The sequence below is a fragment of the Zootoca vivipara genome, chromosome 6, assembly GCF_963506605.1.
Source record: "Zootoca vivipara chromosome 6, rZooViv1.1, whole genome shotgun sequence".
NCBI classification, from domain to species: domain Eukaryota; kingdom Metazoa; phylum Chordata; class Lepidosauria; order Squamata; family Lacertidae; genus Zootoca; species Zootoca vivipara.
This window is the reverse complement of record NC_083281.1, coordinates 19,152,648-19,172,304: the sequence shown is the minus strand read 5'-3', so window position 1 is coordinate 19,172,304 and position 19,657 is coordinate 19,152,648. Positions and strand designations below refer to the sequence as shown.

Here is a 19,657-nt window from a genome sequence, read left to right as displayed (position 1 = left end):
GGGAACGCAGTCGGCATCAAATCAACGACTGAGAAAGCTCCAAACCTCTGCTTTTGCTGAATAAGAGCTCCCAGAGCTATCCAGCGATGAGGACGCAGCTATGACATGTGTTGGGGAGCTTTGATTAGCAGTTTTGAGGCTGTCGTGTTAAACTACAGGTAACTCCCCACTTATGTGGGGTTTACGTTCCAAAGCACTGTGCATTTAAGTGAAATCGCATACACTGGGAATGACACAGAAAAAAGCCAGCAAGTTACACCTCTGGAAACTCTTGAAAAACCCTTTCAAAAATAGCAAAAACCCACTGAACTCCACCACAATCGCTCCCTCCGAAGTTCCTCGCTCAAACTCCAACTCTTCCACAGGCCTCAGTGCAAGGGGGTCCTGGGATTGCACTTGCAAAGGCTTGTGAGATTGTTTTCTTGCATTCCCCCCCCCCCCGTTTTAGGGCCGTTCTTGCCCCTTTTCGTGCCACTTCAGGGTTTGCGGTAATGCAAGCATGCACGTTCACATGTGCCTTGAATGTGCGTAAATGGGGAGTTGCCTGTATAAACTAGCCGGATGCAGTTACTTAAGGACACAAGATGAGCCCTGCTGGGTCCACCTGGTCCACTCTCCCTGTTTCCAAAAGTGGCCAGAGAAGCCCCAACAGAATGCGCACAGGCTCCCAAACGCCGCAAAACTGGAAGTCATAGAATCATAGAGTTGGAAGAGACCACAAGGGCCATCCAGTCCAACCCCCTGCCAAGCAGGAAACACCATCAAAGCATTCTTGACATATGCCTGTCAAGCCTCTGCTTAAAGACCTCCAAAGAAGGAGATTGTTTGTTCCAGTTTTGCAAACGTTCTTTTGGAACCCGAACGTCCAATCAGAAGCCGCAATTTGGTTTTCGAACATTTTGGAAGTCAAACAAGACTTCCGGGACGGATTACGTTCAACTTCTGAGGTACGACTGTACTTAAAAACTCAATTCACAAACTCCATGTTGCCCAACACTACTGTTCAGACTGAAACTCCCTGTCTAGAGTTGTTGACAATATCTCCAGGCTACTTCCCCAAAACCAAATTAGGAACAAGGGGGATTCCTCGTGGCTGGCAGCTGATGATAAGCCCCTGGCTTTCTTTCCTCCGAAGAAACATATCACCTGCCACTGAGTAACTTAAAAACAGCACAATGCCCCAAACCTGAGGTTTCACGTTCCTCGGAAGCTTTGCCACAAGATCAGTTCCAAAAATGGTAAAAATCAGAAAGTCGCACGGGGTTGCGTGCTTTCCTTTGTTCACTGAAAGTCCTAGTGCTAGATGACAGTTCAATGTTCCTTCTGAGCGGTATTATATTTCTGGTCTCCAAGACTGTGACAATTTACACTTTTGGTTCCTTTGTTTTCCTTCTGTATATACTTAAAATTAATTTTAAAAAAACACTCTGTGGGAAAGGGAATGTAAGTGGTAAAGGACTCCACAGTGGGAATGTTGTCAATTTAGAGAACGTAATAACAAGACCATAGTCATTTGATTGCAAGAAAATTTAAGCCGCTCTTTTCACCACCACGCCAACAAACTAAACAAAAAACCTCCAGGGCATCTCTATATAACATTCACCATTCCTACAAACCTCCCAGTCCAGGATTGTTCATTCATCGGGGGGCGGGGGGGGGGGGAGACACACACAAGAGACACACCACCCCTTCCCCGACTCTGACCTCAAGATGAAGTGCACACAGACGATGCTCTCGGGCTGGGAGTTTTTGCTGCTGGAGATGACCGTGGCTTGAGTCTGGGTCCACAGGTAGCCGCCGTTCCTGGCCAGGAAACGGTACTGCCCGGTCACCGCCTGCCCCTTGCTCAGCACTACCAGAAGGAAGTGAAACACAGACAGTCTAGAACAGACAGACAAACGGATAAGCTGGGAGGTGGAGGCGGGCGAGACAGGAAGGCGGAACAGGCAGCAGCCGCTCTTGTTTACAAGCTACTCGCTTACGGAACTGGAAACCCCCCACCAAGGCAGATTTTGTCCCTCTTGACGCAGAACGTCCCACTCTGTACTGCCCTCTTTGCCCTCTCCAGACTCATCTTCAAATGCCTGCAAGGCAGTTTTCGCTGCGCTGGTGCCCTCCTGATGCGTTGGGCTAGGGCTGCATCCACATTTAAGGCATTACAACTTTACACAGTCCCAGCTTCCCCAAAAGAATTCTGGGAGCTGTATTTAGTTGTTAAGGGTGCTGAGAGTGGTTAGGGGACCCCTATTCCCCTCACAGAACTACAGCTCCCAGGGTGGTTTAGCAACCAACCCCTCTTGATGCTGAGAACTGCGGCTCTGGGAGGGATACCAGCGGTCTCCTAACAATTCTCAGCACACTTAACAAACTGCAGGTCCTAAAATTCCTTACGGCAAGCCATGACTGCTTAGTGTGAATGTGGCCTCCAACTCTTACCAGCTCCAGCCAGCGGAGCCATCTTGGACTACAACTCCCATGAGCCTCAGCCAGCTTGGCCGTGTCGGGTGACAACTCAGATGAGCCCTAGCCAGCAGGAACATGTTTTCATGGGAGCTGTAATCCAAAATAAACACCTGGGGAAATGCCAGGTTGGCAAAGATCTGCTCTTATCTGCAGCAGAAATGGGAGAGATTGTGTCCACTCACTAAGTCACCCCCTTTCGAAGGGACCCCACAGGAGTTCTCGCCCTGCCTTGCCTGCGGCTTGTTGAAGCACTGCACATGAATGGTCCACTATGCTAGAAACATCATTTCATGTTGGCTCAACCACCTCAGAATCCACTCTACATTCAGTGCCAGTGACAAGGGAAAGAAAGGAAGCTGGGGAATTTGTGGGGAATTTTTCCGGGAATGTACAGCGACAGGGACTTTGAATGACAGCGTATGCGGGGAAGCAAGAAAAACTGGGAGCTGCGAGAAAGGCATCAGCCAACTCTGTTGATTTCGGCTTCCCAGTTTTTGCCTTTAAAATAATGAGGACCAGGAACTTGCTTTTTAAAATAGAGACAGGCAACGCTGCAAAGAAATCGGCTTCTCTGTATTACGATGCCTGATTAACAGAAGGAACAGGCCCAGGACACAGCAGCTGTCCTGTTTGGTTCCATATTGCGTGTGCTTAAATGTGTGTAAAAAATATACACTCTGCACCAAAAAAAAAAAAGTTGAATCCACAAGCCGGCACGAATCATGCAAGTGAAATTAGCATATATCTGTTCATTTGGCATTTCGTTTACCCTGCTTCCACCAGCCGCAGACAAACAGGCAAAGAATAAGGCAGAGAAAGCAGTTCCCAGCTATCTCTATATTCTGAGGTTCTACCCAACACCTCTTCAAGTTTAAGGACTAGAAACATAGTTTAGGAGAAGTGAGAGCCATGGCGAGCTTTGATTCCTGATACTACATTCTGTACCCTGCGCCAAGGTCGCAATAAAGCAAACCGGAGGAAGGCCACATCTGCACACGTTTAAATTGCAATGATACCACTTTAAACAGCCACAGTTTTCCCCAAAGGATTCTGGGAGTTGCAGTTGGTTAAAAATGCCGACAGTTGTTAGGACACCCCATTGCTCCCCCGGAACTACAGTTCCCAAAAATCCCTGGGAAGAGGGATGGATGGTTAAATCACTCAGGGAACTGTAGCTCTGGGATCGTAGGGGCCTAACAACTCTCATCTCCCAGGATTCTCTGGAGAAGCCATGACTCTTTAAAGTTCTATCATAAATGTATGGCGCGCGAATGCAGTCAAAGCTCTTCTCTTTTCCATTTTTGCTGCAGGGAATGGTTTTCCCCAGATCAGGATCCTGCTGTGTGTGTGTGTGTGTGTGTGTGTGTGTGTGTGACTCAGGGAAGGTGTAACTTACGGGTGTTGATGCTCTTGCTGACAGAATCAGAGTCCAGGGCGTGGATATACTCGTAAATGGAGCAGCCCAGCAAGTCTTCAGGCGTGTAACCAGCCACCTCTGCGATCCTGCCCGGGGAGATTGCGCGTGAGAGAGGCAGCATGGAAGATCTCTACCCAAGCAAGGGTAGAGACAACTGTTCCAGTTCACATGTACCTTTACAGAACCGCCACATCAATAGCCAAGGGGCTCAGACAACCAAAACCAACTCCCTTATTATTATTATTATTATTATTATTATTATTATTTTCCAGTATTTATATACAGCTTTTCAGACGGACTTTGCAAAGCTGTTTTTGCGTAAGACCCTAACCCTCAAGCATCTTTCTTCACTGCCCTCAGAAAAATCCCCCGTTGTCAGAGAAGTCCGTCACCGCCAGTATCTTCCTCTCGTCCATCACTTCCTCCTGTAACTTGGGGGGGGGGGTCCTCAAAAACTGCCAGGGCAAAGTAGGGTGGGAGAAACACCCAGCGGAGCCACGAAAGAGCTCCTAATTCTCAAGCAGGAGGTGGCCGCTACATTGCCCGTCCCTGGAAAGTGCCAGAACATCGGTTCCCCAGGCTCCCCACCAACTGCCTCCAAAGGACCGCCTCAGCTCATGGTCTGATCCCGGATTTTGTCAGCCTGGGGTCTTCCAGATGCTATGGACAACAACTCCCATCAGTTCAACGCCAAAGACCCTGAGTTAATTCTGTTATTTGTCCAGCTGACTGCAGACTCTGACTGTCTGGAGTCAGCTGGAAATTCACTGTCAGTGAGGAACACCGTTGAGATTGGACCGCTGGAGGTGTTGGAGGGAAAAGCCCTTCTGAAGGAAGTTTACCTCAGTACGCGTGGCTGAACATGCCCCCTGGCCCTCAACTTGGCCTGCAAATACGATCCTCCTCAAGTTATATACCGTTCTTGTTCTGTTTGCCATCGGTGAAGTATTAGAAGTTTCTTTTGTCTCTGCGCTCCGTCTGCTTTACCCCAGTCTCTCTGCTAGCCCCATGAGCGCCAGCCAGCAGGGCCATTTCGGATGGCAACTTCCATCAGCCCCAGCCGGCGCAATTTTCCAGCCCTCCATGCCTCATGCTCACCTCTCATCGCAATAGGTAAACTTCATGTCCATGGTGTGGCGGCTGAGGAAGGTGCCGCTGTCCAGCGGGGTCTCGATGTTAGCGGGGTGCGGGATGGCCTCGCAGATCAGCACCAAACACCTCAAAGGGGGCTCCACGAAGCCGCCTTCTGCCTCCTTTTCCCCTGCTGGCTTGGCGGGTGCATAGGACCGCATATGGCCGGAGCAATGGAGCACCTGAGAGAGAAGAAGAATTGGGGCAGTTCCAACCCACCAACTCATTCACAGACACCCCTCCGGAAGCTGTTCTGGCGCTGCCTCTCAAAAACATCCTTACATTTTCACTCATCCTACTTGGGTTTCGAAGATCTTAATTTTCAGATAAATAGTTGCAAATACAAAACCATCCGTCGCACAACTGTATGATGTGTCTATCCCACCTTAATACCTGTAGTGATGGGGGGGGGAATTAATTTAATCGAATTTAATCTGTTCCAGGAGTCCGTTCGATTCCCGGAATGGTTCGAAAACCAAGGTGCGGCTTCCGATTGAGGGCAGGAATCGGAAGCCACAGAAGACATTTGGCTTCCGAAAAATGTTTGCAAACTGGAACACTCACTTCTGGGTTTGCATCGTTCAGGAGCCAAGCCGTTCAACTACCAAGTTACCACTGTATATATACACACACACACACACACACACACACACACACACACACTCGAGAAAGATAGCAGTCATATGTGCAATCCCACCAAAAAATATATAAGTGTTGTTGTTGTTGTTGTTGTTGTTGTTGTTGTTGTTGTGTCCTGCCTTGGTGCGGGCCCAAGCCATGGTTTTCAGGCCCCTCGTTTCTATAATGATGCCCTCGGTGCCGTTGCCACAGTGGTGGTGTTGTTGTTTAGTTGTGTCCAACTCTTCATGACCCCATGGACCAGAGCACGCCAGGCACCCCTGTCTTCCACTGCCTCCCGCAGTTTGGTCAGACTCATGCTGGTGGCTTCGAGAACACTGTCCAACCATCTCGTCCTCTGTCGTCCCCTTCTCCTTGTGATCTTTCCCAACATCAGGGTCTTTTCCAGGGAGTCTTCTCTTCTCATGAGGTGGCCAAAGTATTGGAGCTCCAGTATTGGAGGGCCACAGTGAGGCCCTCCTTTTTCAACAGAGTGGCACCTTGCTCTAGAGCAGAGATTCCCAAACTTATTTGAACTACCGCCCCCTTTTCAGGGGGGGGGGGAACAATTACTCCGCGCCCCCCTGGAAAGCTACCTTCTTTAAGAAAACAAACAGAAAGATGCAGGGACAAATTTGTTTTCTTTTATGCATGTATGTTTCTTTACCGCCCCCATTATTTTTATTCAACGCTCCTTCCCCGCCCACACTCCCAGCCTTGCAACCGAGGCTACTACTGCCCCTCTGGATTGTTCCAGCACCCCCCCCCCAGGGGGGAAATATTGCCCCACTCTGGGAAAAAGAGCCCTCTTTTCCACATACTCCCAACACAAAACCCATTTGGTTCCTCTTAAGACGCATTTGCTCACTTTCCAGGTGGCAGACTTGAGGTTGACGGTGCGCCCCCTGGTCGTGAGGGTGCTCTTCATGCGCAAGGAGAAGCTGCGTTCCGTCTTCACCTCCTTCTTCTTTGAGAAACCTGGGGGGGGTGTTTAGAGATGGAAAAGCCTGTCAAGATCTGGAGCGCACAAGTCCAAAGGCTGGTGCAGGGAGGGAGCAGGAGTTGGGAGTCCAGGGAGGGAGGAGAACGTGCCTCTTTTGCGGCAGGAAGCAGAGAAGGGGAAATCTAGTTCCGGACGCACATTTTAATCATAAGAAAATGTAGGGAGGGCAGTGTCGTGTGCCAGACGAGGACCTGGGAGAAGCGGATTCAAATCCCACCCCTCAGCCATGAAGCTCAATGGGTGGCCTCGGTCTGGTCAGTGTCTCTCAGCCTAGCCTACCTCACAGGGCTGTTTTGAGGACAGCATGGGGAGGGGGGGAGCCATGTACACTGCCCCAAGCTGGTGGGTGACCTCAGGCAAGTTGCAATCTCTCAACCTGACCCACCTCGCAGGGCCCTTGTGAGGATATTCTGTTCCATTGCATTCCACCCCATTTTTTGCTGTTTCTCCCCACCAAAAGCCACACATTCCATGCCCACTGCGAGCACGTGCACCAAGCAGTTTTTCAGGCTTCCCCAACTCTATTAAAGTTCGTTCACACACACACACACCCATTTCTAAAAAAACGTTTTTGTACTTCTGTTACTCCTGCGAGTCTGCCGACACCTCCCTGGCTGTTTTCATGACAGTAGGAAAGTAAGGCCACCTCTACAACATACATTTTTAAAGTCCTATGCTACAGACATGGCTTCTCTCCAAGAACCCTGGGAGTTGTAGTTTGCTTTGGGTGCTGAGAATCATTAGGAGACTCTTAATTCTCCTCCGGGAACTACAGTTCCCATAGTTCCCCAGGAAGAAGGGCTCACTGTTAAGCCACTCTGGGAACTGTAGCTCTGGAAGGAGCCTCCAAACAGCTCTCAGCCCCGCCCCCTTAACAAACCACACTTCCCAGAATCCTTTGGAGGGAGCCACGACTGCTTAAAGCGGCAATGTTCCGGCCCACGACTGCTTAAAGCGGCAATGTTCCGGCTTCAAACGCACAGTGCAGATTGGGGGGGGGGTCCACGTCTGCTATTAGCACATCATGAGGAGTCTGTGAAATAAAGACACTCTGTTTGTGTGTGGCTCATGGGGAGGAACATTTCTCAAGGCCCAACAGGCATGCCTGGAAGAGGATGGGGGAAGAGGCACTCACCCTGCCTTGGGCTCAATACATCTTGCAGTTCTTCTTGATCACAGGGATGAATGAAGTCAAATACGCTGTGACCAATGAGCTCCAGCTAGTGGAAGGAAAGAGAATTGGGGACATCAGAAAGCAACGCATGGGGCGGGGGGAGGTTGGAGCCAGCACACTGCCTCCGCTAAGCCAAGCAGGACACCATATGCTAGGAGCACGTGCAAAGGAGCCAAGATCTGCTAGAAAGCTTTCAGTTGGTCTGGGCTCTCTGGAGGCAGCCAATCAGAAATCCCGCCCCCTTCATGTGTTCCGTTTCACTCCCCCACGTACACCAGAAATTCAATAAAGCCGCATCACCTATTGCGAAGGGCACATTTTCCCAAACGCCTCTGTTTTGCTCTTAGATTGTTTTTGAGTCTCAAGCAAAAACTTCTGCAGCCATTTCAGAGCAGGCGGTCGGCAGTAGAAAACCACCAGCCTTGGTACAACCAGCACAGTCAGAGGGGAAAGCGAATTTTGCACGTCAAGAATTCTGGTTGCTTGGTGATAAACGCACTGGTTCAACTTGGTTTTCAGCAACTTGAGTGCATTCCGTTTCCAAAAAGATGAAAGTTAAAGGGGGGGTGGGAACCCTAGCATGTTTTGAAAATGTATTTTGGAGCAAATGTAATAATTCTCCCTCGGGATTAAGAAAAAAAGCAAGATTTTGGAAGTGAAAACTTGAAAATGCTATTTTCTAGCAACCCTTTCCTGAGGGCAAGATCTCCACTCCCGAAATCACGGGGCTGAGTGAGACGTCAAAGACATCATCATGCGGTATATACTCCAGTAAAATAAAACAATCCATTCAGCAATCAATCTTCCACAGGGGATTTTTTTTCCCGCCTTAAAAAATACCCAGAGGAATGCCAACACTAAGTGCGATTCAGCAAGCATGAAAGAAAAGCATTGTCCTTAATTTTCCAGTGCACACAAAATAAAGACAATATAAAGCCTTTGTTTCCGGACTGCCAAGTTGCACAAGTAATTTTAAAGTGCATAGCAACCACTTCCACAATGAATACTCTATTTCAAAAGGTCACAGGCTCTCGCCCCAAACGCTGATCTTCATCGGGCTGCTCTGTTAACATTCTGGGCTGCTGTCTTCCTGGTCAGGCCCACCCACACCCCTTTGCCCTCAGGGTCTTGGTTAGGAAGCAGCTGCCTGGAAGAAGAAGCTTGGGGTGACCTCCTCTTCATCTTGAAAGTAACAGGGGAGTTTGCCATCTTCCTATTACAGATCATGGTTACCAGAAGCAGTAAACCTCTGTACGCCAGCTGCTAGGAATCACAAGCAAGGAAGAGTGCTATTGTGCTCCTGGTGAATTTCCCACTGGGGCATCTGGTTGGCCACTGGAAGAAGAGGATGCTGAATCCAGCAGGGCTCATCTTAAATTCCTATGCTGCCCACGGCAGAAATGTCCAAACCCAGACGGGGCGTAGCCAGGATGAAAATCAGGGGGGCAAGGGGCGGGGCCAAGGGGCGGGGCCAAGGGGAGGGGAGGGGCCACAGCGGGGCAATGAAAGCTCCCTTCTCCCTTGCCAGCTTTCCCTCCTCCCGCCCCGGCGATCGCGGAGGGGGCGAGGGGGCGCCAGGATCAGCCCGAAATCGGGCTGCTCCGACTCCCTCCTCCCCCTCCGCGATCGGCAGGGGCGAGGGGGCGCCAGGATCAGCCCAAAATCGGGCTCTTCCGACTCCCTCCTCCCCCTCCGCGATCGGCAGGGGTGAGGGGGAGCCAGGATCAGCCCGAAATCGAGCTGCTCCGACTCCCTCCTCCCCCTCCGCGATCGGCAGGGGCGAGGGGGAGCCAGGATCAGCCCAAAATCGGGCTGCTCCGATCCCCTCCTCCCCCTCTGCAATCGCCGGGGCAGGTGGAGGGAAAGCCCCAGAGCCGCGCAAAGCGGTTGCCTGGCTTCCCCTCCGCCCGCTCCACAGCCAGCCAGGGAGAAGGGAGACGGCACCGGGCGGGCAGCGGGCAGGCTGGCCAGTGGCCCTGCTTCTAGGGGGGGGCAATTGCCTCCTCCTGCCCCCCCTGCCTACGCCCATGAACCCAGAGTAAAAACTATTTGCCAATTCCCCCATTCTATAGAGAGGTCGTGCTCTATGGGGATCTGGCTTCAGGCACCAGGCCCGTTGGCAGACCAACTCCGTGTTATGTCTGCAAACATGATGTGAAGGCTGGCAACATCAACCCTGCTGCGTGGGAATCCCTTGCAGATGACTGCAGGGCCTGGAGAAAAACAGTCAGGCCACGCATCCATAGCAGTGACCAGAGGGGGAATGACCGCTGGGAGGAGCGCAGAGAGAAGAAATGCCATGATGCATCTACAGCAGCACAACTGGACGCCTTCATCTGCTCCAGCTGCAACAAAACATGTCTCTCCTGCATCGGCCTCTACGGCCACAGCAGGCACTGTAATTCTCCAATAGTTTGGCTTCTCCCCCCCAAACCGCACTCTTCCTTTTGTCTCCCAAAACAGACAGATGCGAACCAACCACCAGTCTCTCTTTCTGCAGAGAGTTGCTGGGAACCCGCTTGTGGCAAATAAATGTGTTTGCCTGTGGTTTAAGTTCAGTTGCCCTCAGAGCCATGCAAGATGTCCCTTCCCCTCCCCAGTGCCCAAAATAAAATTAGCCTCAAGGAAGTTATTAGCGGCAGCAGAATCAGAGCAGGTTCATCTCCCACCACCAAAAGAGGCCAGGACAGAAAGATGTGACTGGGAACATAACCAACTGCACAAAGGTAGGAGTCACACCCATTGCCCTGCCCTCTTCTCCACCTGGCCCCACACATTTTTGGCATGTGGCCCCTGGAAGGGAATCTGGCCTTCAAGCTAAGAAATGTTCCCCGCCCTGGTTAAGCTGTCCAGGCAAAATACTTCCTGCCAGTTTTGTGGAACTGCAGAACAGCATCCACCTGACTTTTGTGGGTCCTCCACCTCATCAACCTGCACAGGTGCCTCCCTGGTCCTGGACAGGTGGCAGCGCCTCACCTGACTGAGGCCCAGGTGCTTGTTGACGTTCTCAGAGAGGTAGATCATGTCCCCTTCCTCGGTCAGGACCATGAGGAAGCCATCCAGGGCCTTCAGGTAATACGCGTCCACCTGCTCCTCTGCCTCCACCTCATCTCTCCATTCTCCTGGTTTTAAAGGAAGCAGAAAAAGAGTTGCTTCAGGGCAAAGCTCACTCAGGTACATGCCATGGCAAAGAGACAGGACCCTCAACTCTGGGGCAGCCCAGATGGCACACACACACACGGCACCTTGCTGGAAACAACCAATCTGGAAGTTCAAGGCCCCTGATGAGAATGCCCCTTTCAAGCCTCCTTGCCACCCGCTCTTTGGAACTTGTGGGGTGATCAAACTGCAGCTTTCTAACCTACGGCTTACACAGATCCTGGCTGCAGTGAGAACTCCTTGGGCCCAGAAATGGAAGACGCTACCGAACTTTAAACCTCTCGCTGTGGTACAACATTATGCGGGCTTTGGCTACTATTGCAGAGAAAATAACTCACAAAACCCAGAACATTTCTTATGTGTCGAATTTCGATATGCAGAACTTTCTTCCCTCATCCTAATGTGAAATTTGGTTTCTCTATGTGTTTGGACGCTTTCATTTTTCAACATTATCTGCTCCCTATTTATTTATTCTGTGAACCACCCTGATATCCTGTGATGAAAGGAGGTACACCAATTTAATAAATAGATTTATTTATTTTTTAAAATATAGTCTATGTGCTGCTCCTTTGACAGTTTATTGTTACGGTTCTCGACCAGCATACACATATAATACATAAAACAATCCAAAATACAATCTAAAATATAAGCAATAAATATAAACCACTTTAACCATTATAAAAATTATTAGATAAAAGAAAGTATCACTACTTGGGAGGGTACAACAAATGGTAGCAATGGATCATCTTTGGCTCTGTCCTGAAATTTTTGGGCTAGCATTAACTAACTAGTTTGGCTCGGATTTTTATGGCTCTAGCACAGAACTTGGCTACCTTTACTGTCACATTAGAGTTAGCATCTGAAAGAAGCCACTCTATATAGAAATTGCTGCTCCTTTGTTTTGCAAATTTGGTTACGGTTTCTTGTTTTGTTTGTGATTTTGATTTTACATTAATAGAATATATATATAGAACAGCATAACAATCAATCCCTCTTGTCAGGAAATTGTAGCTCTAAGATGGGCAACAGCAAGGTCTCCTAACAACTCTGAGTGCCCTTAATAAACTACAGCTCCCAGGATTCTTTGGGGAAAGCAATGACTGTTTAAAGTGGAATCAAAGCGTTTTAAATGTATGGTTTGAATGGGGCCAATATTGTTTTACTGTACATCCAAAACTTTCAAAGCAAAATCCTTCAGGCAACAAATGACACAGTAGGCACAGTACATATTTTAACACTCAGAAATTGACGAAAGCCACAGCTGAGATCACCAGTCAGGGAAGAGCTGTCAATTTAAAAGGTTTTCGATGGATGCTGAAAGACCAGTACGGTTGGCACCTGTCTAATCTGTACAGGGAGAGGACTCCATGAAAAAAGGCCTGCAACGCTAGGATGTCACAGGGCAGGACTCAGGTATCTTCAGCAACTATCACACCACCTGCCAATGAGTGCACAAGCTGAACAGGTATCTAGGGAACAAGAAGATCTTTCAAGTAACACAATCCCTGAGTTGTCTAGCACCTTGTATACAAGCAACAAAATTGTTGGGCCGCTGGCACAATGGCAGCCAAGGGAAGCTCTCTCAGCAGTCCACCGAGAACTCATTGTAATAATTCAACCCTGAAGTTATAAACACCTGGACATATGTATGTCTGCCTCCAGGAAATACCTGTAGTATCAGGAAGCTGGCAAAAAGCCCTCCAAGCAGCAAAGGGCAGGGGGTCAGGTTGCTCACAGGGGCAAGGCAGTTTGAGCATATTACACCGATGTACCAGCTGCCAATTAGTTTCTGGGCCCAATTCAAAGTGCTGGTTTGGGCCTATAAAGCCCTAAACGACTTAGGAGCGCAATACCTCAAAGACCTCTTTCCATATGAACCTCCCCAGACCCTGAGATCATCACTGAAGGTCCTTACTCCTCTCCCTCCCCACGAGAGGTCCAGAAGGTGGCAACATGAGAACAGGGCCTCTTCGGTGGTGGCTCCCTGTTTGTGGAGTGCTCTTCCCAGGAAGGCTCGCCTGGCACCATCGTTATACACCTTTAGGCGCCAAGTGAAAACATTTATCTTCAACCAAGCCTTTGGTTGATTAACATCCTATACATACCCTTTTAATTGTGTTTGTGGGAAGCGGGGGGAGGTTATTGTTTTGTTCTGTTCTTGTTTTTATTATGTACTTTGTATTCTTTTATCTTGTATTTTAATTTTGTGAATCACCCTGAGATCTATGGATGAAGGGTGGTATACAAATTTTATTATTATTATTATTATTATTATTATTATTATTATTATTATTAATTTTGCACCCTGCCCATCTGACTGGGTTGCCCTCGTCACTCTGGGTAGCTTCCAACAGAATATACAAAAACACAACAGAACATCACACATTAATAGCTTCCTGACATAGGGCTGCGTTCAGATGCCTACAGAAAATCAAATCATTATTTATTTCCTTGACATCTGATGGGATGGCACCACTACCAAGAAGGCCCTCAAGCCTGGTTCCCTGTAACATCACTTCTTGCATTGAGGGGACCACCAGAAGGCCTTTGGAGCTGGACCTCATTGCTTTCAGACAGCCAGACCACTAGGCATCCTTCCCCACTCCCCAATTTCAAAACCAGCACCAGAACTAGCCCAGGTTTCTGCCTCAGTGACACACAAGTCCCGAAAGCAGAACCGCCCGTCGCATTTCCAAGCTGCCACAGACAGGACTAGAAACTTGCTTTTTTCAGCTTCAAAGGAAGGCGGGGAATCTCGGGTTCAAGGCTGCTGCTGGTTTGGTCCAACAGCCATCCTTTGTCATGCATCTGCGGGCAAGCGCTCCTCCCCATCGGACAATGCCTATCCATTGAGCATCCCTCTGCAGCAGCCGCGACACAGGTCTACCAGTGGGAGCGGAAAGGAGGAGGAGATTCTAGAAGTCGCTTAGCAACGGGGTCCATGGGGGGCGATAACATAAATCTGGAGGAGGCTCTAAGGGACAGGTGGCAACTCTTTCGATTTTCCGCCTACCACTTTCCCCCACGTGTCTGGGGTTCTAGCTAGCACCCGCTCGGCTGCAGCTCAAATATCGAGTCCCAGCAATGAGGCGTCTGCGAGGCAGAACACAGCGCACTGAGATGGCTCGTAGCATGAGCCAGAACCCCCTTGAGAAGCCGGGGGGGGGCTCAGGACTGCCAGCAGAGCAGAATTGGGGCATTGGGGGGGGTGCAAGGAAGAGGGGAACCCTGAGAGAACGTGGCAGTCCTCACCTGAATTCAGTAGCTTGTGCATCCGCAGGTAGCTGATGGTCAGCCGCATGATGGAGGCCTTGTCCAGGTGGGCACTGACCCCCCGGGCGAAGGGCAGGGTGTGTGCCAGCTGGTAGAAAACCTCCGTCTCCTTGCTGCGGCGGCATCGTGCCGCGTCCCTCGATTTCTCCTTCCGGATTTCTGTGGTAGACCTGCAAGGAAAGGAAGGAAGGCCAGGGGTTTGTTTGTGTGTGTTTTTTGAGCAAGAGAGAACTGAGCTCCCTTACCTTTTTAAAATTAAACAATTACCATATGTTTCCGTCTATAAGACGCCCCCATGTATAATTCGCTCCCTATTTTGGGGGACTCAGATTTAAGAAAATTGGGGGGAGAGATGTATCTGTGTATAAGATGCCCCCTAATTTTTGACATTATTTTTTAAGGGAAAAAACATGGAAAAATACGGTACTTTTTTTGTCAGGGTGAGCCAAAAATCCACCTTTGTCTGTAACCCATAAAATCGTAGCTATTTCGAATCCAGAATCTTTGTTCGCTTGAGTTTATTAATCACATCTTGCATTTAGCCGCTGCCCAGGGGTGGGGTGGGGCACTTCAACTGGGCCCACAACAAACAAACAAACATGCACACAACTTTATTTTTCCAGAAAAAGCACTGAAACATCAGGGTAAGCAACACTTTTGAGGTAGGCCTCCAGGCAGGGCAATTCTGGGATATCTGCTTGTGTCATGTTGTTCGTGTTAGACAAGGAGGACTGAGGAGTCACGAGTTCAAATCTTCGCTCGACCGCAATGGAGCTCCCTGAGTGACCTTAGGCCTGTCAGCCTAGCCTACCTCTCAGGGTTGTTGTGAGGACTGGGGAGGGGAGCAATGCATGCTTTTCTTGGAGGAAAAGCAAGATATCAATGGAATATAGAAAACAAATAAGAAAATTGTCTCACGACTCCCATTTACAGAAGCTGCTGTTCTGAGTTCTATTCCCAGGTCAAGGGATGAGGATGGGACCGGTCAAATAACATTTTTGTTATGGATTTATGTTACAAGAAGAGCAGATGACAATAGTCAACAAGTCTGAAAAGCCACTGAGAAAACGAAGGGGGGCGGAACCAGAGGTCCTTGTTTCACAAAACAGCCATTAGCTTCTTAAAAAGCACATCTGATTTTATTTCTTTGCCCAGGGAGACCTATGTTGTCATTTCCACCTTCACAACAACCCTGTGAGGTAGGTCAGGCTGAGATTTAGGGACCAGCCACTGTGAGAAGAGGATGCTGGGCTAGATGGGGCTTCGATCTGAACTTGGAGGCGAGTTCACATATATCAGGGAAAGCTTTGCTGAGATTTGCTGCGGGTTTAGGGGGGAAGGCAGGCCTCACTCTTGCCCCTTGCTAACAAAACAACGCTCTAAGGAATTCCATAAGAAAAATCAGGGAAGGAAAAAAGTTGCCATCTACCAAGTGGCCTTCTTGAAATATCTGACCCATGGTCAAATAATGGGTGGCCAAGCTGACAATATTTGGGGAGAGCGCCAACCCTACCCAGGCCCAATAAACAGAGATCAGTTCTGCAACCTTGGCATTTATTCCCAGGATAACCTACCAAAGGAGGAGGCAACTCTCCCTCCAAAACACCTGACTCCTGCAACTTCCACTTACAGAATCATAGAATTGGAGAGTTGAAAGGGATCCCCGGGGGTCATCTAGTCCAACCCCCTCCAATGCAGGAACTCAAAGCAGAAGAAAAGCAGAAGATAAAGATTTGATGACCATTAAAGGCAGATGCACTCATTTGGAAGAAAAAAGAAGGGATAGTTCTCCTGGGAACATGGGTCAGAATATGGGTAGGGAGAGGCGGAGTCTGAAAAGTTAGAGCTCTCCCTGCTTGTGGATATCTCGCACCTCAAGGGTAAAGGTTCGACAACAGGCCCACACAACCTTCAGACACAAGATAAAGCAATGCAACCCTGTGATTTGTCACCCAGACCAGGATATGTTTATGGGTGGAACCAACCCACGCAGGCACACCATGTTCCACAACAGCAAAGCCATCGGTTACATGGAAGAACACACCCAACATTCACAATCTTATTTATCACGCAGGCCTTCCCATCCTCCTCCAAGGAGTTCACTAAGCTGATGTGTTGAGGGGGCAGAGGGAGGCCATGTTTACCCTCCCGACAACCCTGCAAGGTAGGCTATGCCAGTGTTTCTCAACCTTTTTTGGGCCAAGGCACACTTGTTCCATGAAAAAAATCTCGAGGCACACCACCATTAAAAAAGTTAAAAAATTTAACTCTGTGACGCCCTATATTGACTATATAATTATGACTGTAAGAAACACTTGCCAAAAAGATAGTAATTTGTGTCTCACTTAAGATTGTATTTTTAAAGTTTGGTTGTTAATTTAAAAGAAATAGTGAAACTTTTGTTTCATTAGTTTGATGAATAAAAATGATGTCCTTTTATGATTATGTACTCAATAAATGGGGTTTTTTTTGGGGGGGGGATTCCCTGGATGCGCACTTTAATGAAATGTGTGGCGTACACCTATGCAAAATTGTTTTGCTGGGATTCTCGACAGGAAGTGCTGTGTCATTAATCGAAATGATTTAGCCTGCCTAAAATGAAAATACGTGTTAATATCATTACAGACTTATGCTGAAGAGTTTACTTTTCATCAATAAAAGTTTAAACACACCTACAGGGAGTTCAGAGCCCCACCGAGGGAGGAGGAGGAGGAGCGGACCCAGCGACACACCCGCCCCACGGCCGCCTGCTTGGATCCCAGCTGGGTGCGCGGCGGCAGCCATGGCGGGAGAAGGGCCGCCGGCGGGAGCCGAGCACCTGCCTTGACGGCCCCTGGGCGCCCCGTGAGCTGCGCCGGGCTGCCAACGTCGGGAGAAGGAGACCTGGCTGGCAGAGTCGGGAGACCATGAGAGCGTCAGCCCCTGCCCCCTCCCACACAGCGCGGAAACCGCCGGAGTCCACAGCTGCGCTTTGCGCATGCGCAAAGGACTCCCGAACGTCGGGAGCGTCAGCCCCTGCCCCCTCCCACACAGCGCGGGTGTGATGACGGGCGCCTCAGGCGCCGCACGGCTCGGGAGTCGGGCGCAACTACCGCGGGCCCCGGACGACTGCCGCGGGCGCAGCGGCTCGGCGCCCCTGGCAGCCCGGCACGTCGCGGCACACCAACCGGTGTCTCACGGCACACTACTGAGCCGCAGAACAGCGGTTGAGAAACGCTGGGCTATGCCATGAGTGACATTGCTCAAGGCACCAAGCTTCTTGGCTCAGTAGGGATTTGAGAGCCTGGGTTTCCCACAGTCCTTTGCATCACACTCTAGGCCAAGGATCAGCAACCTTTTTCAGCCATGGGCCGGTCCACCGTCCCTCAGACCATGTGGGGGGCCGGACTATATTTTGGGGAGGAAAAAAAAAGAACGAATTCTTATGCCCCACAAATAACCTAGAGATCCATTTTAAATAAAAGCACACATTCTACTCTTGTAAAAACATGCTGATTCCTTGACTGTCTGTGGGCCGGATTGAGAAGGCAATTGGGCCGCATCCGGCCCACAGGCCTTAGGTTGCCTACCCCTGCTCTAGGCTGACTCAAGAGGCAGGGAGTTCAAGCTGAGATAGCCTGGATAGCGTGTGGCGCTGAGAACGTCAAGGTTGCAGGTTCGATCCCCCTATGGGAGAGCTGCGTATCCCTGCATTGCAGGGGGTTGGACTAGATGCCTCTCAAGGGTCCCTCTCAACTTTACGATTCTACGATTTCCCCATTAGACTTGAAGGCTTGGTTCGATCAAACTCTTACGATTTCTAATTATTCGCTGTGGCTTCTGAGGAGAGCCCCCAACAAATGCCCCGTCTTTTGGGTCCGAGCCTCCAAACCAGACAGACACATAACACACCCTTAAGATTTTCTCAGTGCCCGCCAAAATTGCTACTAATGGGCACATCTATCGCAAGTTTCTTCCTCCAAGCACAACTGTACATACAAACGCACAAGCCAACACAGGGCCAAGCACCACCCCCGGGCCTCCCTCAAACCCACAACCCCATCACAACTCATCCCGCCGCAACGGAAGCACCCTTAAGATGAGAAGTCTGTGTTCTGTTGTTGTTGTTGTTGTTGTTGTTGTTGTTGTTGTTGTTGTTGTTGTTGTTGGATTTCCTCACAAAGGAAGATGCATGCAGATTCTGGGGTGGGTGGTGGGCTCATGAGAGGGGTGGCAAGGCTGAAAAACAGCGACAGGCCTTCCTTGGGTTCTGATCAACATCTCAAAAAAAGAAGCATTAACCCCGATATCCCACTGCCTAAACTGGGACCTAGGGCTCACATGGACCTCCAAATCGCACAGTTTCTCATATGCCCCAGAATTCTGCTTGTCTCGATGTTGCTCACCTGGAAACACACTAATCTAAGCCCCATTGCAGTGCACCCCCCCAAAAAAAACCATTTCCTGTCCAGTTCCTTTTTGTGTCTGGAATCCTATTCTCTTAACAACCCCCCTACAAACAAAATGCCCTGTTTTGTTCCAGTCAGTCATTTTGGTGGGTTTCATTGGAAGTTCTTTCCCCACAAAAAACACCTTTGTATTGTAGCATCTACCCCAGGTCCCACAGATCTAGAATGATCTCCAAGCACCAAGACATCCAGAACCACATTTAGGGTTGCCAGACTCAATAGAGGACAGGACTTCTGTGCCTTTAATTGCCCTGCTCTCCTCTGAGTCTGGAAACCTTAAAGAGAAACCAGCAGACCCTTTGTTTAATTTCCAAGCAAAGGGTCTGCTGGTTTCTCTTTAAGGTTTCCAGACTCAAAAGAGAGCAGGGCAACTAAAGGTACAGAAGTCCTGTCCTCTATTGAGTCTGGCAACCCTAACCACATTTCCTGAGCTTGCATGCGGGTGTCAGTGTCTGAAAGGCCATGCACCCCAAGCTCTGGGCAATGGGAAGTATCCCAGAATCCACACCTCCCCCCAAATACCACAAATGCCCCCCAACAGGGAACTGCATAAAACTTATTTGCCCAGGCTGGCTCCCACAAAAAAACCTTGCACAATCAAGAAGCTTACAGTTCTCCTCGGGATATCGAAGAAAGAAACGCCCTTATAAGCTCCAAGGAGGAAAAACATGCTGTTCACAGATTCCCGAGGCAAACATTTTTAATTTTGCTTGTTGTTACAATTATGTCCCCACCTTCCTCTTAAAAAACAAACACACAAGCAGGGTCTGTCGTGACCCTGTGGAAACCCACCGAAAGATCCTCCCTGGCCCACGAAGGAGACCCCACACAACACCTGGGAGCCTGGAGATCTTTGAAGAATCCTTCAGAACAAGCCCCAGGGATCAACGGGATGCCACCATAGCTGCCAAGTTTTCCCTTTTCTCGCGAGGAAGCCTATTCAGCATAAGGGGAAATCCCTTAAAAAAAGG

General features: G+C 49.5%; 1 protein-coding gene across 9 annotated transcripts in view; it reads right to left on the bottom strand.

Annotated features, from left to right (window-relative positions):
* The window catches only part of HIF3A (hypoxia inducible factor 3 subunit alpha), a 53,321-nt gene that overhangs the window by 13,830 nt on the left and 19,834 nt on the right, over nucleotides 1-19,657 (bottom strand). For 4 of the 9 annotated variants that reach the window (XM_035116899.2, XM_035116904.2, XM_035116903.2 and 1 more), the window contains exons 2-8: nucleotides 14,218-14,408; nucleotides 10,783-10,928; nucleotides 7,768-7,852; nucleotides 6,498-6,607; nucleotides 4,979-5,193; nucleotides 3,860-3,966; nucleotides 1,705-1,852 (exon numbers count right to left, since the gene is read on the bottom strand). In XM_035116899.2, the coding sequence (XP_034972790.1) occupies nucleotides 1,705-1,852; nucleotides 3,860-3,966; nucleotides 4,979-5,193; nucleotides 6,498-6,607; nucleotides 7,768-7,852; nucleotides 10,783-10,928; nucleotides 14,218-14,408 (1,002 nt within the window). Of the gene's footprint in view, nucleotides 1-1,704; nucleotides 1,853-3,859; nucleotides 3,967-4,978; nucleotides 5,194-6,497; nucleotides 6,608-7,767; nucleotides 7,853-10,782; nucleotides 10,929-13,689; nucleotides 13,849-14,217; nucleotides 18,457-19,657 lie in introns of all 9 variants that reach the window. The other 5 variants (XM_060275565.1, XM_060275564.1, XM_060275567.1 and 2 more) reach the window with 4 other exon arrangements.